We start from the raw sequence: 27,500 nt of genomic DNA on the forward strand, positions 1-27,500 counted from the left end.
CATTATCTAGATGTCCTGTTGAACCTCATCAACCAATACCGTTCATTATCTAGATGTCCTGTTGAACCTCATCAACCAATACCGTTCATTATCTAGATGTCCTGTTGAGCCTCTTCACCAACCAAAACATCAACCATCTCTTCATCATCTGGGTCCCTATAGCTCAGGTCTCTGTCCTCTTCATCATCTGAGTCCCTATAGCTCAGGTCCCTGTCCTCTTCATCATCTGGGGCCCTATAGCTAAGGGTCTCTGTCCTCTTCATCATCTGGGTCCCTATAGCTCAGGTCTCTGTCCTCTTCATCATCTGGGTCCCTATAGCTCAGGTCTCTGTCCTCTTCAACATCTGGGTCCCTATAGCTCAGGTCTCTGTCCTCTTCATCATCTGAGTCCCTATAGCTCAGGTCTCTGTCTCCTCTTCATCATCTGAGTCCCTATAGCTCAGGTCTCTGTCCTCTTCATCATCTGAGTCCCTATAGCTTAGGTCTCTGTCTCCTCTTCATTATCTGAGTCCCTATAGCTCAGGTCCACAGGAGGTTGGTGGCACCTTAATTAGGGAGGGCTGGCTTGTGGTAATGGCTGGAGCGGAATCAGTGGAATGGTATCAAATACATCAAACACATGGTGTCCATGTGTTTGATGCCATTCCATTTGCTCCGTTCCAGCCATTACTATGAGCCGTCCTCCCTTCAGTATCCTCCGCTGATCAGTTCTCTGTCTCCTCACCTACGGCTGATGTTTGTAGAAGGTGACAGGTTACACTTGATCATTTGTATTGGGCTTATCAACTGAGTACCTACTTGTCTCTCAGGTGTCTGTCTCCTCTCACCTAAACCAGTGTGTGTGTGTGTGTCTGTGTGTGTGTGTGTGTGTGTGTGTGTGTGTGTGTGTGTGTGTCTGTGTGTGTGTGTGTGTGTGTGTGTGTGTGTGTGTGTGTGTGTGTGTGTGTGTGTGTGTGTGTGTGTGTGTGTGTGTGTGTGTGTGTGTGTGTGTGTGTGTGTGTGTGTGAGTGTGTGTGTGTCTGTGAGTGTGTGTGTGTGTGTCTCTGTGTGTGTGTGTGTGTGTGTGTGTGTGGGTGTGTGTGGTTGTGTGTGAGTGCGTGTGTGTGTGTGTGTCTGTGTGTGTGAGTGTGTGTGTGTGTGTGTGTGTGTGTGTGTGTGTGTGTGTGTGTGTGTGTGTGTGTGTGTGTGTGTGTGAGTGTGTGTGTGTGTGTGTGTCTGTGTGTGTGAGTGTGTGTGTGTGTGTGTGTGTGTCTCTGTGTGTGTGGGTGTGTGTGTGTGTGTGTGTGTGTGTGTGTGTGTGTGTGTGTGTGTGTGTGTGTGTGTGTGTGTGTGTGTGTGTGTGTGTGTGTGTGTGTGTCTGGCGGTGTTTGCGTGTGTGTCTGTGGGTGTAAAGTAGGACAGAATGCAGAACCCAGAAGCCCTTTTAGAATCTCTCCCAGTTCCGGACCTTGATTCTATATTCTGTTTGGCCTCATCCTGCTCCAAACCATCTCCTCCCCAGAGAGCCAAGCGCAACGTGGGATTTAAATAAGAACTTCAAGCAACTCAGTCAGATGCCCGAAATCCCCCCCCACCCCACACACACTTTCATTTACCCTCACAGTCAATTTCACTTGAGTGCACAGGTCTTTCTCATGATCAGTTGTGTGCTTCCCTCTAGTGGCTGATGTTGGAAGTACTTCCCACCAATCAGCTTTGAATTGTTTTCATAGAAGTCTACCAGTCCAATAAATACCAACCCTAACCATGAATAACACAGTTTAAACCCCAACATAAATACTACAACCCTAACCATGAATAACACAGTTTAAACCCCAACATAAATACCAACCCTAACCATGAATAACACAGTTTAAACCCCAACATAAATACCAACCCTAACCATGAATAACACAGTTTAAACCCAACAGTTAACCAAATGTCTCTCTCTCTCATAGACTCCACCTACTTGTTCTGAGGCTCCTCTGGATTGGCTGGCTGTTGGCGATAGGCCCGCCCTTGGCTCCTCCCCCACTGACAGTGCGGATGGTGAAGTTGTACAGTCGTCCCGGGAACATCCCATCCAGGATGCGGCTGGTTGGCTGAGGCGCTGTGATTGACAGGGAATCTCTGGGAGCCCATTGGAGGTCAAAGGTGTCGTAGTCACCAGAGGCGGGACCATCCCAGGTCAGTTCTACAGAGCTGTTAGCACTGATGTCTCTGAAGGATACCATGGAGGGAGGCTCTGGGGCTGAGGGGGAAAACACAGACAGATAGAGGCTTTACTACAAGCAACACAAAACACAGACAGATACAGGCTTTACTACAAGTAGCACAAAACACAGACAGATACAGGCTTTACTACAAGTAGCACAAAACACAGACGGATAGAGGCTTTACTACAAGTAACACAAAACACAGACAGATACAGGCTTTACTACAAGTAACACAAAACACAGACAGATAGAGGCTTTACTACAAGTAGCACAAAACACAGACAGATACAGGCTTTACTACAAGTAACACAAAACACAGACGGATAGAGGCTTTACTACAAGTAGCACAAAACACAGACAGATACAGGCTTTACTACAAGTAGCACAAAACACAGACGGATAGAGGCTTTACTACAAGTAACACAAAACACAGACAGATACAGGCTTTACTACAAGTAGCACAAAACACAGACAGATAGAGGCTTTACTACAAGTAGCACAAAACACAGACAGATACAGGCTTTACTACAAGCAACACCAAACACAGATGGATAAAGGCTTTACTACAAGTAGCACAAAACACAGACAGATAGAGGCTTTACTACAAGTAGCACAAAACACAGACGGATAGAGGCTTTACTGCAAGTAACACAAAACACAGACAGATACAGGCTTTACTACAAGTAACACAAAACACAGACAGATACAGGCTTTACTACAAGTAACACAAAACACAGACAGATACAGGCTTTACTACAAGTAATACAAAACACAGACAGATACAGGCTTTACTACAAGTAACACAAAACACAGACAGATACAGGCTTTACTACAAGTAACACAAAACACAGACAGATACAGGCTTTACTACAAGTAACACAAAACACAGACAGATACAGGCTTTACTACAAGCAACACAAAACACAGACAGATACAGGCTTTACTACAAGTAACACAAAACACAGACAGATACAGGCTTTACTACAAGCAACACAAAACACAGACAGAGGCTTTACTACAAGTAACACAAAACACAGACAGATACAGGCTTTACTACAAGTAGCACAAAACACAGACAGACAGAGGCTTTACTACAAGTAACACAAAACACAGACAGAAACAGGCTTTACTACAAGTAACAATATTCTGAATAAGTTGAACTAATTCTGTGTGTTAATTTTTTTCTGTCATTTGAACTCTGGATCCATGGACCCAGAGTGTAGAGTATTCTCTAACTAAGGTATTAAGGTACTAAGGTATTCTAACTAAGGTACTAAGGTATTCTAACTAAGGTACTAAGGTATTCTAACTAAGGTACTAAGGTATTCTAACTAAGGTACTAAGGTACTAAGGTATTCTAACTAAGGTACTAAGGTATTCTAACTAAGGTACTAAGGTATTCTAACTAAGGTACTACGGTACTAAGGTACTAAGGTATTCTAACTAAGGTACTAAGGTACTAAGGTATTCTAACTAAGGTACTAAGGTACTAAGGTATTCTAACTAAGGTACTAAGGTATTCTCTAACTAAGGTATTAAGGTACTAAGGTATTCTAACTAAGGTATTAAGGTACTAAGGTATTCTAACTAAGGTATTAAGGTACTAAGGTATTCTCTAACTAAGGTAGTACTAGTCAACATAGTTGTTAAAGTAGAATGGACACATTCTATAACAACTATCAACCCTGGCATCATTGGATCATTATAAATAACTATGAGTTTCAGAGAGAGAGAGAGGGTTGTGTACTGACCCGTTCTTCCCTTTGCAGACGCAGTATTAGTCAGCTCTCCACTGTGTGTGACCACCTCAGCCCGGTACACACGGCCAGGTACCAGTCCCTGGAACAGGTGTTCTCTCTGCTCCATGCCCAGCTCCTGGGCTGCCAGGGTAGTGGTTGAGCCCTCCAGGCCACCGTACAGGACCACTTGGTACCCACTCCACTCCCCTGCCCCAGGCAGCCAGCTGATGGAGAGACGATCAGTACGCTTACCACCCTGGACGTGGAGAGAGCGCACTGGGGCTGGGACTGGGGGGGAGAAGAGGGTAGAGAGGGTTATCTGGGGGTGAGGGATGGAAGAGAGAGAACAGGGGTTTGGGGGGATGGTTAAGGGGGAGAAGAGAGAGAACAGGGGTTTGGGGGAGAAGAGAGAGAACAGGGCGATAGAGTTAGTTCTGTTGTATTATCAAGAGGAAAGGCAGAGATTCTGAACAGGGTTGTGTATCTGGCATGTAGACATCCATCTGGACATCTAACATTGATCTGATGAGAGAAGTTCTTCATCATGTTTCATCACTCAAATGTCTGTCAGACCAACGACGTTCTAATCTCTCCTGGAGATTAGCATCTGACCAAATTACGTGAGATTTTACTTCTGGGTTGTCGAGATGAAGTTCAAATGATAAGAAGTGAGCTGAGAGGTCAGAAGTCAGACTGTGTAAAAGTCACAGTCATTCACATATGAATCCCGTTGGGAGAAAAGTCATTTTGACATTCACATTGTTGACAAAACAAAAAGATTAGCAAGCAGGGAATTTAATGACATTATTAAATCACTGATTTCCCCAGACTGTGTCCCACCTCAAAGACCACAAACTGCTTGAATTACATCCATCAACACATGACATTGATAAATGAGTCACTTCTGCAGAGCTGTATCTTAATATTCACATCAGAGTCTCCATCAGGCCCAACAGAGAGCTACCACACATCATTCTACTTCCGGCGCCGAAAAGAGATGGCCGCCTCGCTTCGCGTTCCTTGGAAAATATGCAGTATTTTGTTTTTTTATGTGTTATTTCTTAAATCGGTACCCCAGGTAATCTTAGGTTTCATTACATACAGTCGGGAGGAACTACTGAATATACGATTAACGTCAACTCATCATCGTTCCTACCAGGAATATGACTTTCCCGAAACGGATCCAGTGTTTTGCCTTCCACCCAATACAATGGATTGGCCGGCGACCCTGTGCAACGCCGTAAAAGGGGCAAACGAGGCGGTCTCGTGGTCAGGTTCGGAGACGGGCACATCGCGCTCCACTCCCTAGCATACTACTCGCCAATGTCCAGTCTCTTGACAATAAGGTTGATGAAATCCGAGCACGGGTAGCATTCCAGAGAGACATCAGGGATTGCAACGTGCTCTGCTTCACGGAAACATGGCTAACTCAAGAGACGCTAACGGAGTCGGTGCAGCCAGCTGGTTTCTTCATGCATCGCGCCGACAGAAACAAACATCTTTCTGGTAAGAAGAGGGGCGGGGGGGTATGCCTTATGATTAACGAGACGTGGTGTGATCATCATAACAACACACAGGAACTCAAGTCATTCTGTTCACCTGATCTAGAACTCCTCACAATCAAATGTCGACCGCATTATCTACCAAGGGAATTCTCTTCAATCATAATCACAGCCGTATATATTCCCCCCCAAGCAGACACATCGATGGCCCTGAACGAACTTTATCTGACTCTTTGTAAACTGGAAACCACACACCCTGAGGCTGCATTCATCGTAGCTGGGGATTTTAACAAGGCTAATCTAAAAACAAAACTCCCTAAATTCTATCAGCATATCGATTGTGCTACCAGGGCTGGAAAAACCCTAGATCATTGTTATACTAATTTCCGCGACGCATATAAGGCCCTCCCCCGCCCCCCTTTCGGAAAAGCTGACCACGACTCCATTTTGTTGATTCCAGCCTACAAACAGAAACTAAAACAACAAGCTCCCGCGCTCAGGTCTGTTCAACGCTGGTCCGACCAATCTGAATCCACGCTTCAAGACTGCTTCGATCACGCGGATTGGAATATGTTCCGCATTGCGTCCAACAACAATATTGACGAATATGCTGATTCGGTGAGCGAGTTCATTAGGAAGTGCATTGACGATGTCGTACCCACAGCAACGATTAAAACATTCCCAAACCAGAAACCGTGGATTGACGGCAGCATTCGCGTGAAACTGAAAGCGCGAACCACTGCTTTTAACCAGGGCAAGGTGACCGGAAGCATGACCGAATACAAACAGTGTAGCTATTCTCTCCGCAAGGCAATCAAACAGGCTAAGTCCCAGTACAGAGACAAAATCGAGTCGCAATTCAACAGCTCAGACACAAGAGGTATGTGGCAGGGTCTACAGTCAATCACGGATTACAAAAAGAAAACCAGCCCCGTCGCGGACCAGGATGTCTTGCTCCCAGACAGGCTAAACAACTTTTTTGCCCGCTTTGAGGACAATACAGTGCCACTGACACGGCCCCCTACCAAAACCTGCGGGCTCTCCTTCACTGCAGCCGAGGTGAGTAAAACATTTAAACGTGTTAACCCTCGCAAGGCTGCAGGCCCAGACGGCATTCCCAGCCGCGTCCTCAGAGCATGCGCAGACCAGCTGGCTGGTGTGTTTACGGACACATTCAATCAATCCTTATCCCAGTCTGCTGTTCCCACATGCTTCAAGAGGGCCACCATTGTTCCTGTTCCCAAGAAAGCTAAGGTAACTGAGCTAAACGACTACCGCCCCGTAGCACTCACTTCCGTCATCATGAAGTGCTTTGAGAGACTAGTCAAGGACCATATCACCTCCACCCTACCGGACACCCTAGACCCACTCCAATTTGCTTACCGACCCAATAGGTCCACAGACGACGCAATCGCAACCACACTGCACACTGCCCTAACCCATCTGGACAAGAGGAATACCCATGTGAGAATGCTGTTCATCGATTACAGCTCAGCATTTAACACCATAGTACCCTCCAAACTCGTCATCAAGCTCGAGACCCTGGGTCTCGACCCCGCCCTGTGCAACTGGGTCCTGGACTTCCTGACGGGCCGCCCCCAGGTGGTGAGGGTAGGTAACAACATCTCCACCCCGCTGATCCTCAACACTGGGGTCCCACAAGGGTGCGTTCTGAGCCCTCTCCTGTACTCCCTGTTCACCCACGACTGCGTGGCCATGCACGCCTCCAACTCAATCATCAAGTTTGCGGATGACACTACAGTGGTAGGCTTGATTACCAACAACGACGAGACGGCCTACAGGGAGGAGGTGAGGGCCCTCGGAGTGTGGTGTCAGGAAAATAACCTCACACTCAACGTCAACAAAACAAAGGAGATGATTGTGGACTTCAGGAAACAGCAGAGGGAGCACCCCCCTATCCAGAGGGAGCACCCCCCTATCCACATCGACGGGTCAGTAGTGGAGAAGGTGGAAAGTTTTAAGTTCCTCGGTGTACACATCACGGACAAACTGAATTGGTCCACCCACACAGACAGCGTTGTGAAGAAGGCGCAGCAGCGCCTCTTCAACCTCAGGAGGCTGAAGAAATTCGGCTTGTCACCAAAAGCACTCACAAACTTCTACAGATGCACAATCGAGAGCATCCTGTCGGGCTGTATCACCGCCTGGTACGGCAACTGCTCCGCCCACAACCGTAAGGCTCTCCAGAGGGTAGTGAGGTCTGCAGAACGCATCACCGGGGGCAAACTACCTGCCCTCCAGGACACCTACACCACCCGATGTCACAGGAAGGCCATAAAGATCATCAAGGACAACAACCACCCAAGCCACTGCCTGTTCACCCCGCTATCATCCAGAAGGCGAGGTCAGTACAGGTGCATCAAAGCAGGGACCGAGAGACTGAAAAACAGCTTCTATCTCAAGGCCATCAGACTGTTAAACAGCCACCACTAACATTTAGCGGCCGCTGCCAACATACTGACTCAACTCCAGCCACTTTAAAAATGGGAATTGATGGAAATTATGTAAAAATGTACCACTAGCCACTTTAAACAATGCCACTTAATATAATGTTTACATACCCTACATTACCCATCTCATATGTATATACTGTACTCTATATCATCTACTGCATCTTGCCATCTTTATGTAATACATGTACCACTAGCCACTTTAAACTATGCCACTTTATGTTTACATACCCTACAGTACTCATCTCATATGTATATACCGTACTCTATACCATCTACTGCATCTTGCCATGCCGTTCTGTACCACCACTCATTCATATATCTTTATGTACATATTCTTCATCCCTTTACACTTGTGTGTGTGTATAAGGTAGTAGTTGTGGAATTGTTAGGTTAGATTACTTGTTGGTTATTACTGCATTGTCGGAACTAGAAGCACAAGCATTTCGCTACACTCGCATTAACATCTGCTAACCATGTGTATGTGACTAATAAAATGTGATTTGATTTGATTTGATTTGATCTCTGCAATAAGAAATTAACAAATACAACCAATTGACCAGTGGTGAGTTTCCACTGACGATTTACCCCCCGTGTTTTAGCCAAAATACTTTTCTGTTTCTATCTACACGGACCAGCAGTACCCGGCACGGTGTCTCAGTGGGACATGGCTCCTGTTCTCTCTTGGGTCTAATGCCAAGCCACTGGTACCTTTCATCTGGTACATACAGTACCGTGTCCTATCTACACGGAGCAGCAGTACCCGGCACTGTGTCTCACTGGGACATGGCTCCTGTTCTCTCTTGGGTCTAATGCCAAGCCACTGGTACCTTTCATCTGGTACATACAGGACATTCGGAAAGTATTCAGACACGTTGACTTTGTCCACATTTTGTTACATTACAGCCTTATTCTAAAATGGATTAAATAAAAATGATCCTCATCAATCTACACACAATACACCATAATGACAAAATTTTAGCAAATTTGTAATAAACAAATAAACAGAAATACCTTATTTACATAAGTATTCAGACCCTTTTTCTTTGAGACTGGAAATTGAGATCAGGTGCATCTTGTTCCCGTCGATCATCCTTGAGATGTTTCTACAACTTGATTGGAGTCCATGATTTGGAAAGGGACACACTTGTCTATATAAGGTCCCACAGTTGACAGTGCATGTCAGAGCAAAAACCAAGCCACGAGGTCGAAGAAATTGTCCGGGAAGTGGAGGTGACCAAGAACCCGAAGGTCACTCTCAAAGAGCTCCAGAGTTCCTCTGTGGAGATGGGAGAAACTTCCAGAAAGACAACCGTCTCTGCAGCACTCCACCAATCAGGCCTTTAGGGTAGAATGGTCAGACGGAAGCTACTCATCAGTGAAAGGTACCAGACTGGGAGTTCGCCAAAAGACACCTAAAGACTTTCAGACCATGAGAAACAAAATTCTCAGGTCTGATGAAACCAAGATTGAACACTTTGGCCTGAATGCCAAGCATCATGTCTGGAGGAAACCTGGAACCATCCCTACGGTGAAGCATATTGGTGGCAGCATCATGCTGTGGGGATGTTTTTCAGCGGCAGGGACTGGGAGACTAGTCAGGATCGACGGCAAAGATGAACGGAGCAAAGTGCAGAGAGATCCTTGATGAAAACCTGCTCCAGAGCGCACAGGACCTCAGACTGGGGCGAAGGTTCACCTTCCAACAGGACAATGACCCTAACCACACAGCCAAGACAACGCAGGAGTGGCTTCGGGATAAGTCTCTGAATGTGCTTGAGCGGCCCAGCCAGAGCCAGGACTTGAACCCAAGCGAAAATCTCTGGAGAGACCTGAAAATAGCTGTGCAGCGATGCTCCCATCCAACCTGACAGAGCTTGAGAGGATCTGCAGAGAAGAATGGGGGAAACTCTCCAAATACAGGTGTGCCAAGCTTGTAGCGTCATACCCAAGAAGACTTGAGGCTGTAATCGCTGTCAAAGGTGCTTCAACAAAGTACTGAGTAAAGGGTCTGAATACTTATGTAAATTTGATATTTCAGTTTTTTCTTTTTAATAAATGTGCAAAAATGCCTAAAAACCTGTTTTTGCTTTGTCATTATGGGGTATTGTGATGTCATTATGGGGTATTGTGATGCCATTATGGGGTATTGTGATGTCATTATGGGGTGTTGTGATGCCATTATGGGGTATTGTGTGTACATTGATGAGGACATTTAAACAAAATAAAAAAATAATAAGGCTGTAACGTAACAAAATGTGGAAAAAGTCAAGGAGTCTGAATACATTTCCGAAAGCACTGTAACAATGGCTGACTGTGGACTTTAACACCTTCTCACAAAGCAACTGTCTTGATGATGCAGAGGCTGTTGATTCTGCTCAACACCAAGTCTTTTTGTGTCACACTCCTGATGGAAACAACAATAACACCAGAGACACATTAACAGAAACCACTGGCTCAGTGGGGAAAACCTCAAGGCGTTACACTCATTTGCATTTAGATGGTAATAATGACAGCGGCGCTGTGAAAGAAGAGATTGTCATTGACAGACAGATGCACCACTTCAGATGCTGTGGGGTGTTACCCTGTCTGACACTTCTGGTTTTTAGAATGACTTGTATGTTCATCTAAAGTTGTAGCAGACATTTGGCTTGTTAGACACAATATATGTTGTGAAAACAGCCTATGTCCCATAAACAAATGTACAGCGATTAGCTTTCACATTCAGCTGGATGAATGATGCCTTGACAGGAACTAATGGGGATCCATAATAAACCCCAGGAAGAGTAGCTGCTGCCTTGGCAGGAACTATTGGGGATCCTTAATAAATACAAATACTAATATTCATACATTACTCCTGGGTGAAATACATGTCAACGCAAACAGAGTTTGAGGTGTGCTTGATTTAGCTTGGAGTTTGAGGTGTGCTTGATTTAGCTTGGAGTTTGAGGTGTGCTTGATTTAGCTTGGAGTTTGAGGTGTGCTTGATTTAGCTTGGAGTTTGAGGTGTGCTTGATTTAGCTTGGAGTTTGAGGTGTGCTTGATTTAGCTTGGAATTTGAGGTGTGCTTGATTTAGCTTGGAGTTTGAGGTGTGCTTGATTTAGCTTGGAGTTTGAGGTGTGCTTGATTTAGCTTGGAGTTTGAAGTGTATATATATGAGTCACTGCTCATGCCTCTGCTCACCTGTCCGTGCTAGTATAGATGAGTCACTGCTCATTCCTCTGCTCACCTGTCCGTGCTAGTATAGATGAGTCACTGCTCATTCCTCTGCTCACCTGTCCGTGCTAGTATAGATGAGTCACTGCTCATTCCTCTGCTCACCTGTCCGTGCTAGTATAGATGAGTCACTGCTCATTCCTCTGCTCACCTGTCCGTGCTAGGATAGATGAGTCACTGCTCATGCCTCTGCTCACCTGTCCGTGCTAGGATAGATGAGTCACTGCTCATGCCTCTGCTCACCTGTCCGTGCCAGTATAGATGAGTCACTGCTCATGCCTCTGCTCACCTGTCCGTGCTAGTATAGATGAGTCACTGCTCATGCCTCTGCTCACCTGTCCGTGCTAGTATAGATGAGTCACTGCTCATGCCTCTGCTCACCTGTCCGTGCTAGTATATATGAGTCACTGCTCATTCCTCTGCTCACCTGTCCGTGCTAGTATAGATGAGTCACTGCTCATGCCTCTGCTCACCTGTCCGTGCTAGGATAGATGAGTCACTGCTCATTCCTCTGCTCACCTGTCCGTGCTAGTATAGATGAGTCACTGCTCATGCCTCTGCTCACCTGTCCGTGCTAGTATAGATGAGTCACTGCTCATGCCTCTGCTCACCTGTCCGTGCTAGTATAGATGAGTCACTGCTCATGCCTCTGCTCACCTGTCCGTGCTAGTATATATGAGTCACTGCTCATTCCTCTGCTCACCTGTCCGTGCTAGTATAGATGAGTCACTGCTCATTCCTCTGCTCACCTGTCCGTGCTAGTATAGATGAGTCACTGCTCATTCCTCTGCTCACCTGTCCGTGCTAGTATAGATGAGTCACTGCTCATTCCTCTGCTCACCTGTCCGTGCTAGTATAGATTAGTCACTGCTCATTCCTCTGCTCACCTGTCCGTGCTAGTATAGATGAGTCACTGCTCATTCCTCTGCTCACCTGTCCGTGCTAGTATAGATGAGTCACTGCTCATGCCTCTGCTCACCTGTCCGTGCTAGTATAGATGAGTCACTGCTCATGCCTCTGCTCACCTGTCCGTGCTAGTATAGATGAGTCACTGCTCATGCCTCTGCTCACCTGTCCGTGCTAGTATAGATGAGTCACTGCTCATGCCTCTGCTCACCTGTCCGTGCTAGTATAGATGAGTCACTGCTCATGCCTCTGCTCACCTGTCCGTGCTAGTATAGATGAGTCACTGCTCATGCCTCTGCTCACCTGTCCGTGCTAGTATAGATGAGTCACTGCTCATGCCTCTGCTCACCTGTCCGTGCTAGTATAGATGAGTCACTGCTCATGCCTCTGCTCACCTGTCCGTGCTAGTATAGATGAGTCACTGCTCATGCCTCTGCTCACCTGTCCGTGCTAGTATAGATGAGTCACTGCTCATTCCTCTGCTCACCTGTCCGTGCTAGTATAGATGAGTCACTGCTCATGCCTCTGCTCACCTGTCCGTGCTAGTATAGATGAGTCACTGCTCATTCCTCTGCTCACCTGTCCGTGCTAGTATAGATGAGTCACTGCTCATTCCTCTGCTCACCTGTCCGTGCTAGTATAGATGAGTCACTGCTCATTCCTCTGCTCACCTGTCCGTGCTAGTATAGATGAGTCACTGCTCATTCCTCTGCTCACCTGTCCGTGCTAGTATAGATGAGTCACTGCTCATTCCTCTGCTCACCTGTCCGTGCTAGTATAGATGAGTCACTGCTCATGCCTCTGCTCACCTGTCCGTGCTAGTATAGATGAGTCACTGCTCATTCCTCTGCTCACCTGTCCGTGCTAGTATAGATGAGTCACTGCTCATGCCTCTGCTCACCTGTCCGTGCTAGTATATATGAGTCACTGCTCATGCCTCTGCTCACCTGTCCGTGCTAGTATATATGAGTCACTGCTCATGCCTCTGCTCACCTGTCCGTGCTAGTATAGATGAGTCACTGCTCATGCCTCTGCTCATCTGTCCGTGCCAGTATAGATGAGTCACTGCTCATGCCTCTGCTCACCTGTCCGTGCCAGTATAGATGAGTCACTGCTCATGCCTCTGCTCACCTGTCCGTGCCAGTATAGATGAGTCACTGCTCATGCCTCTGCTCACCTGTCCGTGCTAGTATAGATGAGTCACTGCTCATTCCTCTGCTCACCTGTCCGTGCTAGTATAGATGAGTCACTGCTCATTCCTCTGCTCACATGTCCGTGCTAGCATAGATGAGTCACTGGTCATGTCTCTGCTCACCTGTCCGTGCTAGTATAGATGAGTCACTGCTCATTCCTCTGCTCACCTGTCCGTGCTAGTATAGATGAGTCACTGCTCATTCCTCTGCTCACCTGTCCGTGCCAGTATAGATGAGTCACTGCTCATTCCTCTGCTCACCTGTCCGTGCTAGTATAGATGAGTCACTGCTCATTCCTCTGCTCACCTGTCCGTGCTAGTATAGATGAGTCACTGCTCATTCCTCTGCTCACCTGTCCGTGCTAGTATAGATGAGTCACTGCTCATGCCTCTGCTCACCTGTCCGTGCTAGTATAGATGAGTCACTGCTCATGCCTCTGCTCACCTGTCCGTGCTAGTATAGATGAGTCACTGCTCATTCCTCTGCTCACCTGTCCGTGCTAGTATAGATGAGTCACTGCTCATGCCTCTGCTCACCTGTCCGTGCTAGTATAGATGAGTCACTGCTCATGCCTCTGCTCACCTGTCCGTGCTAGTATAGATGAGTCACTGCTCATGCCTCTGCTCACCTGTCCGTGCTAGTATAGATGAGTCACTGCTCATGCCTCTGCTCACCTGTCCGTGCTAGTATAGATGAGTCACTGCTCATGCCTCTGCTCACCTGTCCGTGCTAGTATAGATGAGTCACTGCTCATGCCTCTGCTCACCTGTCCGTGCTAGTATAGATGAGTCACTGCTCATGCCTCTGCTCACCTGTCCGTGCTAGTATAGATGAGTCACTGCTCATGCCTCTGCTCACCTGTCCGTGCTAGTATAGATGAGTCACTGCTCATGCCTCTGCTCACCTGTCCGTGCTAGTATAGATGAGTCACTGCTCATGCCTCTGCTCACCTGTCCGTGCTAGTATAGATGAGTCACTGCTCATTCCTCTGCTCACCTGTCCGTGCTAGTATAGATGAGTCACTGCTCATGCCTCTGCTCACCTGTCCGTGCTAGTATAGATGAGTCACTGCTCATTCCTCTGCTCACCTGTCCGTGCTAGTATAGATGAGTCACTGCTCATTCCTCTGCTCACCTGTCCGTGCTAGTATAGATGAGTCACTGCTCATTCCTCTGCTCACCTGTCCGTGCTAGTATAGATGAGTCACTGCTCATTCCTCTGCTCACCTGTCCGTGCTAGTATAGATGAGTCACTGCTCATTCCTCTGCTCACCTGTCCGTGCTAGTATAGATGAGTCACTGCTCATGCCTCTGCTCACCTGTCCGTGCTAGTATAGATGAGTCACTGCTCATTCCTCTGCTCACCTGTCCGTGCTAGTATAGATGAGTCACTGCTCATGCCTCTGCTCACCTGTCCGTGCTAGTATATATGAGTCACTGCTCATGCCTCTGCTCACCTGTCCGTGCTAGTATATATGAGTCACTGCTCATGCCTCTGCTCACCTGTCCGTGCTAGTATAGATGAGTCACTGCTCATGCCTCTGCTCATCTGTCCGTGCCAGTATAGATGAGTCACTGCTCATGCCTCTGCTCACCTGTCCGTGCCAGTATAGATGAGTCACTGCTCATGCCTCTGCTCACCTGTCCGTGCCAGTATAGATGAGTCACTGCTCATGCCTCTGCTCACCTGTCCGTGCCAGTATAGATGAGTCACTGCTCATGCCTCTGCTCACCTGTCCGTGCTAGTATAGATGAGTCACTGCTCATGCCTCTGCTCACCTGTCCGTGCTAGTATAGATGAGTCACTGCTCATGCCTCTGCTCACCTGTCCGTGCTAGTATAGATGAGTCACTGCTCATGCCTCTGCTCACCTGTCCGTGCTAGTATAGATGAGTCACTGCTCATTCCTCTGCTCACCTGTCCGTGCTAGTATAGATGAGTCACTGCTCATGCCTCTGCTCACCTGTCCGTGCTAGTATAGATGAGTCACTGCTCATGCCTCTGCTCACCTGTCCGTGCTAGTATAGATGAGTCACTGCTCATGCCTCTGCTCACCTGTCCGTGCTAGTATAGATGAGTCACTGCTCATGCCTCTGCTCACCTGTCCGTGCTAGTATAGATGAGTCACTGCTCATGCCTCTGCTCACCTGTCCGTGCTAGTATAGATGAGTCACTGCTCATGCCTCTGCTCACCTGTCCGTGCTAGTATAGATGAGTCACTGCTCATGCCTCTGCTCACCTGTCCGTGCTAGTATAGATGAGTCACTGCTCATGCCTCTGCTCACCTGTCCGTGCTAGTATAGATGAGTCACTGCTCATGCCTCTGCTCACCTGTCCGTGCTAGTATAGATGAGTCACTGCTCATGCCTCTGCTCACCTGTCCGTGCTAGTATAGATGAGTCACTGCTCATTCCTCTGCTCACCTGTCCGTGCTAGTATAGATGAGTCACTGCTCATGCCTCTGCTCACCTGTCCGTGCTAGTATAGATGAGTCACTGCTCATTCCTCTGCTCACCTGTCCGTGCTAGTATAGATGAGTCACTGCTCATTCCTCTGCTCACCTGTCCGTGCTAGTATAGATGAGTCACTGCTCATGCCTCTGCTCATCTGTCCGTGCCAGTATAGATGAGTCACTGCTCATGCCTCTGCTCACCTGTCCGTGCCAGTATAGATGAGTCACTGCTCATTCCTCTGCTCACCTGTCCGTGCTAGTATAGATGAGTCACTGCTCATTCCTCTGCTCACCTGTCCGTGCTAGGATAGATGAGTCACTGCTCATTCCTCTGCTCACCTGTCCGTGCTAGTATAGATGAGTCACTGCTCATTCCTCTGCTCACCTGTCCGTGCTAGTATAGATGAGTCACTGCTCATGCCTCTGCTCACCTGTCCGTGCTAGTATAGATGAGTCACTGCTCATTCCTCTGCTCACCTGTCCGTGCTAGTATAGATGAGTCACTGCTCATGCCTCTGCTCACCTGTCCGTGCTAGTATAGATGAGTCACTGCTCATTCCTCTGCTCACCTGTCCGTGCTAGTATAGATGAGTCACTGCTCATTCCTCTGCTCACCTGTCCGTGCTAGTATAGATGAGTCACTGCTCATTCCTCTGCTCACCTGTCCGTGCTAGTATAGATGAGTCACTGCTCATTCCTCTGCTCACCTGTCCGTGCTAGTATAGATGAGTCACTGCTCATTCCTCTGCTCACCTGTCCGTGCTAGTATAGATGAGTCACTGCTCATGCCTCTGCTCACCTGTCCGTGCTAGTATAGATGAGTCACTGCTCATTCCTCTGCTCACCTGTCCGTGCTAGTATAGATGAGTCACTGCTCATGCCTCTGCTCACCTGTCCGTGCTAGTATAGATGAGTCACTGCTCATGCCTCTGCTCACCTGTCCGTGCTAGTATAGATGAGTCACTGCTCATTCCTCTGCTCACCTGTCCGTGCTAGTATAGATGAGTCACTGCTCATGCCTCTGCTCACCTGTCCGTGCTAGTATAGATGAGTCACTGCTCATTCCTCTGCTCACCTGTCCGTGCTAGTATAGATGAGTCACTGCTCATTCCTCTGCTCACCTGTCCGTGCTAGTATAGATGAGTCACTGCTCATTCCTCTGCTCACCTGTCCGTGCTAGTATAGATGAGTCACTGCTCATTCCTCTGCTCACCTGTCCGTGCTAGTATAGATGAGTCACTGCTCATGCCTCTGCTCACCTGTCCGTGCTAGTATAGATGAGTCACTGCTCATGCCTCTGCTCACCTGTCCGTGCTAGTATAGATGAGTCACTGCTCATGCCTCTGCTCACCTGTCCGTGCTAGTATAGATGAGTCACTGCTCATGCCTCTGCTCACCTGTCCGTGCTAGTATAGATGAGTCACTGCTCATGCCTCTGCTCACCTGTCCGTGCTAGTATAGATGAGTCACTGCTCATGCCTCTGCTCACCTGTCCGTGCTAGTATAGATGAGTCACTGCTCATGCCTCTGCTCACCTGTCCGTGCTAGTATAGATGAGTCACTGCTCATGCCTCTGCTCACCTGTCCGTGCTAGTATAGATGAGTCACTGCTCATGCCTCTGCTCACCTGTCCGTGCTAGTATAGATGAGTCACTGCTCATTCCTCTGCTCACCTGTCCGTGCTAGTATAGATGAGTCACTGCTCATGCCTCTGCTCACCTGTCCGTGCTAGTATAGATGAGTCACTGCTCATTCCTCTGCTCACCTGTCCGTGCTAGTATAGATGAGTCACTGCTCATTCCTCTGCTCACCTGTCCGTGCTAGTATAGATGAGTCACTGCTCATTCCTCTGCTCACCTGTCCGTGCTAGTATAGATGAGTCACTGCTCATTCCTCTGCTCACCTGTCCGTGCTAGTATAGATGAGTCACTGCTCATTCCTCTGCTCACCTGTCCGTGCTAGTATAGATGAGTCACTGCTCATGCCTCTGCTCACCTGTCCGTGCTAGTATAGATGAGTCACTGCTCATTCCTCTGCTCACCTGTCCGTGCTAGTATAGATGAGTCACTGCTCATGCCTCTGCTCACCTGTCCGTGCTAGTATATATGAGTCACTGCTCATGCCTCTGCTCACCTGTCCGTGCTAGTATATATGAGTCACTGCTCATGCCTCTGCTCACCTGTCCGTGCTAGTATAGATGAGTCACTGCTCATGCCTCTGCTCATCTGTCCGTGCCAGTATAGATGAGTCACTGCTCATGCCTCTGCTCACCTGTCCGTGCCAGTATAGATGAGTCACTGCTCATGCCTCTGCTCACCTGTCCGTGCCAGTATAGATGAGTCACTGCTCATGCCTCTGCTCACCTGTCCGTGCTAGTATAGATGAGTCACTGCTCATTCCTCTGCTCACCTGTCCGTGCCAGTATAGATGAGTCACTGCTCATGTCTCTGCTCACCTGTCCGTGCTAGTATAGATGAGTCACTGCTCATGCCTCTGCTCACCTGTCCGTGCCAGTATAGATGAGTCACTGCTCATGTCTCTGCTCACCTGTCCGTGCTAGTATAGATGAGTCACTGCTCATTCCTCTGCTCACCTGTCCGTGCTAGTATAGATGAGTCACTGCTCATTCCTCTGCTCACCTGTCCGTGCTAGTATAGATGAGTCACTGGTCATGTCTCTGCTCACCTGTCCGTGCTAGTATAGATGAGTCACTGCTCATGCCTCTGCTCACCTGTCCGTGCTAGTATAGATGAGTCACTGCTCATTCCTCTGCTTACCTGTCCGTGCTAGTATAGATGAGTCACTGCTCATGCCTCTGCTCACCTGTCCGTGCTAGTATAGATGAGTCACTGCTCATGCCTCTGCTCACCTGTCCGTGCTAGTATAGATGAGTCACTGCTCATGCCTCTGCTCACCTGTCCGTGCTAGTATAGATGAGTCACTGCTCATGCCTCTGCTCACCTGTCCGTGCTAGTATAGATGAGTCACTGCTCATTCCTCTGCTCACCTGTCCGTGCTAGTATAGATGAGTCACTGCTCATGCCTCTGCTCACCTGTCCGTGCTAGTATAGATGAGTCACTGCTCATGCCTCTGCTCACCTGTCCGTGCTAGTATAGATGAGTCACTGCTCATGCCTCTGCTCACCTGTCCGTGCTAGTATAGATGAGTCACTGCTCATGCCTCTGCTCACCTGTCCGTGCTAGTATAGATGAGTCACTGCTCATGCCTCTGCTCACCTGTCCGTGCTAGTATAGATGAGTCACTGCTCATGCCTCTGCTCACCTGTCCGTGCTAGTATAGATGAGTCACTGCTCATTCCTCTGCTCCTGCTCACCACCTCCATCTTATACAGCGTCCCTGGGACCAGACCAGAGAAGGTGCACGTCTGGGTCCCGGCCTCCGCGGTCTGACGGCCACGCAACGTCTCGTCAACGTTATACAGGAACAGGTCGTAACCGTCCACGTAGCCCTCGGACGGGCGCCAGACGAAACTCAGACCGCTGGTGTTGGCAGTCATCACGGTCAGACCGTTGACTGCAGCTGGACCTGAGGGAGGGAAAGAGGGAGGTAAGGAGAGAGAGAGAGAGAGAGAGAGAGAGAGAGAGAGAGAGAGAGAGAGAGAGAGAGAGAGAGAGAGAGAGAGAGAGAGAGAGAGAGAGAGAGACAGAGAGAGAGAGAGAGAGAGAGAGAGAGAGAGAGAGAGAGAGACAGAGACAGAGAGAGGGAAGATGTTACAATATGAATGATACAGTAATAATGAATGTGTCTGATACAGTAATAATGAATATCTCTGATACAGTAATAATGAATATCTCTGATACAGTAATAATGAATGTCTCTGATACAGTAATAATGAATGTCTCTGATACAGTAATAATGAATATCTCTGATACAGTAATAATGACTATCTCTGATACAGTAATAATGAATATCTCTGATACAGTAATAATGAATATCTCTGATACAGTAATAATGAATGTCTCTGATACAGTAATAATGAATATCTCTGATACAGTAATAATGAATATTTCTGATACAGTAATAATGAATGTCTCTGATACAGTAATAATGAATATCTCTGATACAGTAATAATGAATATCTCTGATACAGTAATAATGAATATCTCTGATACAGTAATAATGAATGTCTCTGATACAGTAATAATGAATGTGTCTGATACAGTAATAATGAATATCTCTGATACAGTAATAATGAATATCTCTGATACAGTAATAATGAATATCTCTGATACAGTAATAATGAATGTGTCTGATACAGTAATAATGAATGTGTCTGATACAGTAATAATGAATATCTCTGATACAGTAATAATGAATATCTCTGATACAGTAATAATGAATGTCTCTGATACAGTAATAATGAATGTGTCTGATACAGTAATAATGAATGTGTCTGATACAGTAATAATGAATATCTCTGATACAGTAATAATGAATATCTCTGATACAGTAATAATGAATATCTCTGATACAGTAATAATGAATATCTCTGATACAGTAATAATGAATGTGTCTGATACAGTAATAATGAATGTGTCTGATACAGTAATAATGAATGTGTCTGATACAGTAATAATGAATATCTCTGATACAGTAATAATGAATGTGTCTGATACAGTAATAATGAATGTGTCTGATACAGTAATAATGAATGTGTCTGATACAGTAATAATGAATATCTCTGATACAGTAATAATGAATATCTCTGATACAGTAATAATGAATATCTCTGATACAGTAATAATGAATGTGTCTGATACAGTAATAATGAATGTGTCTGATACAGTAATAATGAATATCTCTGATACAGTAATAATGAATGTCTCTGATACAGTAATAATGAATATCTCTGATACAGTAATAATGAATATCTCTGATACAGTAATAATGAATATCTCTGATACAGTAATAATGAATGTGTCTGATACAGTAATAATGAATGTCTCTGATACAGTAATAATGAATGTCTCTGATACAGTAATAATGAATATCTCTGATACAGTCATAATGAATGTCTCTGATACAGTAATAATGAATATCTCTGATACAGTAATAATGAATATCTCTGATACAGTCATAATGAATGTCTCTGATACAGTAATAATGAATATCTCTGATACAGTAATAATGAATATCTCTGATACAGTAATAATGAATGTCTCTGATACAGTAATAATGAATGTCTCTGATACAGTAATAATGAATGTCTCTGATACAGTAATAATGAATATCTCTGATACAGTAATAATGAATATCTCTGATACAGTAATAATGAATGTCTCTGATACAGTAATAATGAATGTCTCTGATACAGTAATAATGAATATCTCTGATACAGTAATAATGAATATCTCTGATACAGTAATAATGAATGTCTCTGATACAGTAATAATGAATGTCTCTGATACAGTAATAATGAATATCTCTGATACAGTCATAATGAATGTCTCTGATACAGTAATAATGAATATCTCTGATACAGTAATAATGAATATCTCTGATACAGTCATAATGAATGTCTCTGATACAGTAATAATGAATATCTCTGATACAGTAATGATGAATATCTCTGATACAGTAATAATGAATGTCTCTGATACAGTAATAATGAATATATCTGATACAGTAATAATGAATATCTCTGATACAGTAATAATGAATGTCTCTGATACAGTAATAATGAATGTCTCTGATACAGTAATAATGAATATCTCTGATACAGTAATAATGAATATCTCTGATACAGTAATAATGAATATCTCTGATACAGTAATAATGAATATCTCTGATACAGGAAAAGGGGTGGTTCTTACGTGTTTGTCCCTCAGCCACTGCCTCCTTGCCATAGATCCCTCCACTGACAGATACGACCCGAACCCGGTACCACTTCCCAGGGGTCAGCTGGTCGAAGAGGTGCCTGGTGGAGCCCTGGGGCATGGAAATATTAGAGACTAAGTCACGTCCATCATCCAGGAGCTGGATCTTATAACCCTCGTACACTCCCACTGGAGTCTCCCAGGTCACTGTTAGACTGTGGGTGGTGTGGTCACTGTCTGCCTGGAGCGCTGTCACTGTGGAGGGGACTGGAGAGAGAGAGAGAGAGAGAGAGAGAGAGAGAGACAGAGAGAGACAGAGAGACAGAGAGACAGAGAGAGAGAGAGAGAGAGAGAGAAAGAGAGAGAGAAAGAGAGAGTGTTGTTATGTTATGGAGATCAGACAGTAGATAGTTAGACTGTGGGTGGTGTGGTCACTGTCTGCCTGGAGCGCTGTCACTCTGGAAGGGACTGGACAGATCCAGGAAGAGGTTAGACATTACCCATGGCTGGGAGGGGACAGACACAGGGAGAGGTTAGACATCACCCATGGCTGGAAGGGGACAGGACAGACACAGGGAGAGGTTAGACATCACCCATGGCTGGGAGGGGACTGGACAGATCCAGTGAGAGGTTAGACATCACCCATGGCTGGGAGGGGACTGGACAGACACAGGGAGAGGTTAGATATCACCCATGGCTGGGAGGGGACTGGACAGACACAGGGAGAGGTTAGACATCACCCATGGCTGGAAGGGGACAGGACAGACACAGGGAGAGGTTAGACATCACCCATGGCTGGAAGGGGACAGGACAGACACAGGGAGAGGTTAGACATCACCCATGGATGGGAGGGGACTGGACAGACACAGGGAGAGGTTAGACATCACCCATGGCTGGGAGGGGACTGGACAGACACAGGGAGAGGTTAGACATCACCCATGGCTGGAAGGGGACAGGACAGACACAGGGAGAGGTTAGACATCACCCATGGCTGGAAGGGGACAGGACAGACACAGGGAGAGGTTAGACATCACCCATGGCTGGGAGGGGACTGGACAGACACAGGGAGAGGTTAGACATCACCCATGGATGGGAGGGGACTGGACAGATCCAGTGAGAGGTTAGACATCACCCATGGCTGGGAGGGGACTGGACAGATCCAGTGAGAGGTTAGACATCACCCATGGCTGGGAGGGTTATATTGTAGTATTCTTGAACTTGTTCTGAAGAGAATCAGTTTCAAATTATTTTAGAATTGGACTTTTCCATGAAGATGGCATGATGACAATGACAACTGTTGATGATAATGATGACAATGACAACTGTTGATGATAATGACAGCTGTTGTTCTGCTATAATTCAAGCCAAAGCCCTGTGTGTCTTAATGGCTCCAGTCCAAGCTATTTGTTATCATACAGGTATATTCTGAGCATCCCTCTCACCTGTTCATCCAGTATCACTGCTGTTATTTACGTGTTCCACTCAGGGACTGAGCTGTCCCTCCCTCCCTCCCTCCCTCCCTCCCTCCCTCCCTCCCTCCCTCCCTCCCTCCCTCCCTCCCTCCCTCCCTCCCGCTCCTATTCCCCTCTCTCTCCTATTCCCCTCCCTCCCTCCCTCCCGCTCCTATTCCCCTCTCTCTCCTATTCCCCTCCCTCCCCCCTCTCTCTCCTATTCCCCTCCCTCCCTCCCTCCCTCCCTCCCTCCCTCCCTCCCTCCCTCCCTCCCTCCCTCCCTCCTTCTCACCTGTTCGTCCAGTAGTAGTTGAATGATTGACCAGTATTCCACTCAGGGACTGAACCTCGACCCAGTACAGCTGTCCTGGTACCAGACCCTGAAAGTCCAGCTCAGTGACGTGTTTGGGGACAGGTCTGGTCTCCAGAAGGTGTCCTCCCTGGGATAGGGACACGGTGTACATGTCCACATCCCCATCACCAGGGGTCCAGAACACCCTCAGGCTGGCAGCCTGGTCACCTGGCCGGGCATGGAGGTTCCTCACCTGGCTGGGGACTGGGGGGGTTGAGAGAGAAGGCAGAGAGACAGGAGTGAAGGGGGGGAGAATGGAGATGGGTCAGAATGTGGCAGTCACAATGTGGATCACTTATATAAAAATAAGTTAAAAGACTGGCCGAAAAACAATGTGGTGTTTTTTATTTTAAAATCTTTAGATGATGTTGTACAGAATGAAGTGATAACAAAAGGTTATACTGTTGTTTTACCTGAAATACCTGTGACAGAAATGCTATGAAATGCAATGTGAGGTTATTTGGAAAACCAACCCGGGCAGCTGCCCACTCTGTTTCCCCACTGACCTGTCCTGCCCTCGATGAACTGCGGTCTCTGGTTGGGTCCGCTGAAGGTGGACACCACGATCTTGTACAGGCGTCCCGGGGTGAGCGAGGCCAGGCGGTGGTCACGGGCCTCGTTGCCCAGGGTTACGGGCGGGTAAACCCGCGTGTCGTTGAAGAGAATCTGGACCTCGTAGTGATCAACGTCCCCCAGCGCTGGAGACCATGTGACCACCAGATCACCTGTACCACTGTCACCCAGGGCCAGGCTCCGCACCGCAGAGGGGACTATGGAGACAGTCAAATATAACTTTATTTAAAGATCTAAACTATTCACAGAACACTAAAGGGCTCATTGGTTTCATTGGCTGAGGGGAATTTGACCCATAATACCCAATAGTTTAAGGTTAACTTTGCGCTGCCAAAATGTTACTGAATGTGATCGTAGGTACAATTCCCATGCGCTGAATTCTAGATTTCACACCTACAAATTCTTCCAAATAAGTTGTATATTGGTTTTCCATGGACTTGGCCACACAGAACCCTCAGTAGTACAGCCTTTTACTGAACCTTCTACCAACACTGCAGTAGCAATACACACAGAATCCTAGCCTGTAGTTAATAGACTCACATGTTCTCCCGTCAGTAGAAACAGTGGACTGGTACTCTCCGCTCCAGGTGCTGACAGTGACCGTATAAAGCCTCCCAGGGACCAGGGAGCTGAACACACAGTCGTTCTGAGACCGCGCCACCGTCTGGTTCTGGACCACCGTGTTGTTGTACTTAATGACCACCTCGTAACGGTCCAAGTCTCCGGACGCATGACGCCAGTAGACTTTCAGGAAGTCGTCCCTGGCAGAGTGGATGGCGTTGGGGTTCTGGACACTGGAGGGTTCTGGGTAGAGAGAGGGGTAGAGGAGATGTCATGAGGTCAAGAGGTCAAGTAGGATGTGGGGTGTTTTTCATTAAACACAACACTGGTGTTATTTTAAGAGATACACATTTTCTTCTTTTTCCACATTTTGTTACGTTACAGCCTTATTCTAAAATGGAATTAATATTTTTTCCCCCCACATCAATCTACACACAATACCCCATAATGACATCACAATACCCCATAATGACATCACAATACCCCATAATGGCAAAGCAAAAACAGATTTTTAGAATTTTTTGCTAATTTATAAAAAAAATGTACAACTGGATTAACACAGTATTCAGACCCTTTACTCAGTACTTTGTTGAAGTACCTTTGGCAGCAATTACAGCCTTGAGTCTTCTTGGGTATGACGCTACAAGCTTGGCACATCTGTATTTGGGGAGTTTCTCCCATTCTTCTCTGCAGATCCTCTCAAACTCTGTCAGATTGGGCGAGGAGCATCGCTGCACAGCTATTTTCAGGTCTCTCGAGAGTTGTCCGATCGGGTTCAAGTCTGGGCTCTGGCTGGGACACTCAAGGACATTCAGAGACTTGTCCCGAAGCCGCTCCTGTGTTGTCTTAGCTGTGTGCTTATGGTTGTTCTCCTGTTGGAAGGTGAACCTTCGCCCCAATCTGAGGTCCTGAGCACTCTGGAGCAGGTTTCATCAAGGATCTCTCTGTACTTTGCTCCGTTCATCTTTGTCTCGATCCTGACTAGTCTCCCAGTCCCTGCCACTGAAAACATCCCTACAGCATGATGCTGCCACCACCATGCTTCACCGTAGGGATGGTTCCAGGTTTCCTCCAGACATGACGCTTGGTATTCAAGCCAATGAGCCTTTCCAAATCATGTCCAATCAATTGAATTTACCACAGGTGGACTCCAATCAAGTTGTAGAAACATCTCAAGGATGATCAATGGAAACAGGATGCACCTGAGCTCAATTTCGAGTCTCACAGCAAAGGGTCTGAATACTTATGTTAATAAGGTGTTTCTGTTTTTTTATTTTTAATAAAAACTGTTTTTGCTTTGTCATTATGGGGTATTGTACGTAGATTGATGTGAGTAAATGTTATTTTAATACATTTTAGAATAAGGCTGTAATGTAACAAAATGTGTAAAAAGTAAAGGGGTCTGAATACTTTCAGAATACACTGTAAACAGAGTGATAGATGGTGATCAAGATGAGGGGCCCAAGAGACGGTGCGTGCATGTGTGTGTGTTGGTTTGTAATGCTTGCGTGCGTGCATGTGTGTGTGTTGGTGTGTAATGCTGGCGTGCGTGCATGTGTGTGTGTTGGTGTGTAATGCTGGCGTGTGTGCATGTGTGTGTGTTGGTGTGTAATGCTGGCGTGCCTGCATGTGTGTGTGTTGGTTTGTAATGCTTGCGTGCCTGCATGTGTGTGTGTTGGTGTGTAATGCTGGCGTGCGTGCATGTGTGTGTGTTGGTGTGTAATGCTGGCGTGCCTGCATGTGTGTGTGTTGGTGTGTAATGCTGGCGTGCCTGCATGTGTGTGTGTTGGTGTGTAATGCTGGCGTGCCTGCATGTGTGTGTGTTGGTGTGTAATGCTGGCGTGCCTGCATGTGTGTGTGTTGGTGTGTAATGCTGGCGTGCCTGCATGTGTGTGTGTTGGTGTGTAATGCTGGCGTGCCTGCATGTGTGTGTGTTGGTGTGTAATGCTGGCGTGCCTGCATGTGTGTGTGTTGGTGTGTAATGCTGGCGTGTGTGCATGTGTGTGTGTTGGTGTGTAATGCTGGCGTGCCTGCATGTGTGTGTGTTGGTGTGTAATGCTGGCGTGTGTGCATGTGTGTGTGTTGGTGTGTAATGCTTGCGTGCGTGCATGTGTGTGTGTTGGTGTGTAATGCTGGCGTGCCTGCATGTGTGTGTGTTGGTTTGTAATGCTTGCGTGCCTGCATGTGTGTGTGTTGGTGTGTAATGCTGGCGTGCGTGCATGTGTGTGTGTTGGTGTGTAATGCTGGCGTGCCTGCATGTGTGTGTGTTGGTGTGTAATGCTGGCGTGCCTGCATGTGTGTGTGTTGGTGTGTAATGCTGGCGTGCCTGCATGTGTGTGTGTTGGTGTGTAATGCTGGCGTGCCTGCATGTGTGTGTGTTGGTGTGTAATGCTGGCGTGCCTGCATGTGTGTGTGTTGGTGTGTAATGCTGGCGTGCGTGCATGTGTGTGTGTTGGTGTGTAATGCTGGCGTGCCTGCATGTGTGTGTGTTGGTGTGTAATGCTGGCGTGTGTGCATGTGTGTGTGTTGGTGTGTAATGCTGGCGTGCCTGCATGTGTGTGTGTTGGTGTGTAATGCTGGCGTGTGTGCATGTGTGTGTGTTGGTGTGTAATGCTGGCGTGCCTGCATGTGTGTGTGTTGGTGTGTAATGCTGGCGTGCCTGCATGTGTGTGTGTTGGTGTGTAATGCTGGCGTGCCTGCATGTGTGTGTGTTGGTGTGTAATGCTGGCGTGCCTGCATGTGTGTGTGTTGGTGTGTAATGCTGGCGTGCGTGCATGTGTGTGTGTGTTGGTGTGTAATGCTGGCGTGCCTGCATGTGTGTGTGTTGGTGTGTAATGCTGGCGTGCCTGCATGTGTGTGTGTTGGTGTGTAATGCTGGCGTGCCTGCATGTGTGTGTGTTGGTGTGTAATGCTGGCGTGCCTGCATGTGTGTGTGTTGGTGTGTAATGCTGGCGTGCGTGCATGTGTGTGTGTGTTGGTGTGTAATGCTGGCGTGCGTGCATGTGTGTGTGTGTTGGTGTGTAATGCTGGCGTGCGTGCATGTGTGTGTGT

General features: G+C 47.1%; 1 protein-coding gene across 1 annotated transcript in view; it reads right to left on the bottom strand.

Moving 5' to 3' along the window:
- The window catches only part of LOC139533605 (receptor-type tyrosine-protein phosphatase beta-like), a 79,684-nt gene that overhangs the window by 15,056 nt on the left and 37,128 nt on the right, over window positions 1-27,500 (bottom strand). Inside the window, exons 9-15 of the mRNA XM_071331760.1 lie at window positions 24,429-24,692; window positions 23,822-24,085; window positions 23,256-23,519; window positions 21,510-21,779; window positions 18,958-19,221; window positions 3,947-4,222; window positions 1,949-2,230 (exon numbers count right to left, since the gene is read on the bottom strand). Of these exons, the coding sequence (XP_071187861.1) occupies window positions 1,949-2,230; window positions 3,947-4,222; window positions 18,958-19,221; window positions 21,510-21,779; window positions 23,256-23,519; window positions 23,822-24,085; window positions 24,429-24,692 (1,884 nt within the window). The remainder of the gene's footprint in view (window positions 1-1,948; window positions 2,231-3,946; window positions 4,223-18,957; window positions 19,222-21,509; window positions 21,780-23,255; window positions 23,520-23,821; window positions 24,086-24,428; window positions 24,693-27,500) is intronic.

Source organism: Salvelinus alpinus, chromosome 11, assembly GCF_045679555.1.
Source record: "Salvelinus alpinus chromosome 11, SLU_Salpinus.1, whole genome shotgun sequence".
Taxonomy (NCBI): Eukaryota; Metazoa; Chordata; class Actinopteri; order Salmoniformes; family Salmonidae; genus Salvelinus; species Salvelinus alpinus.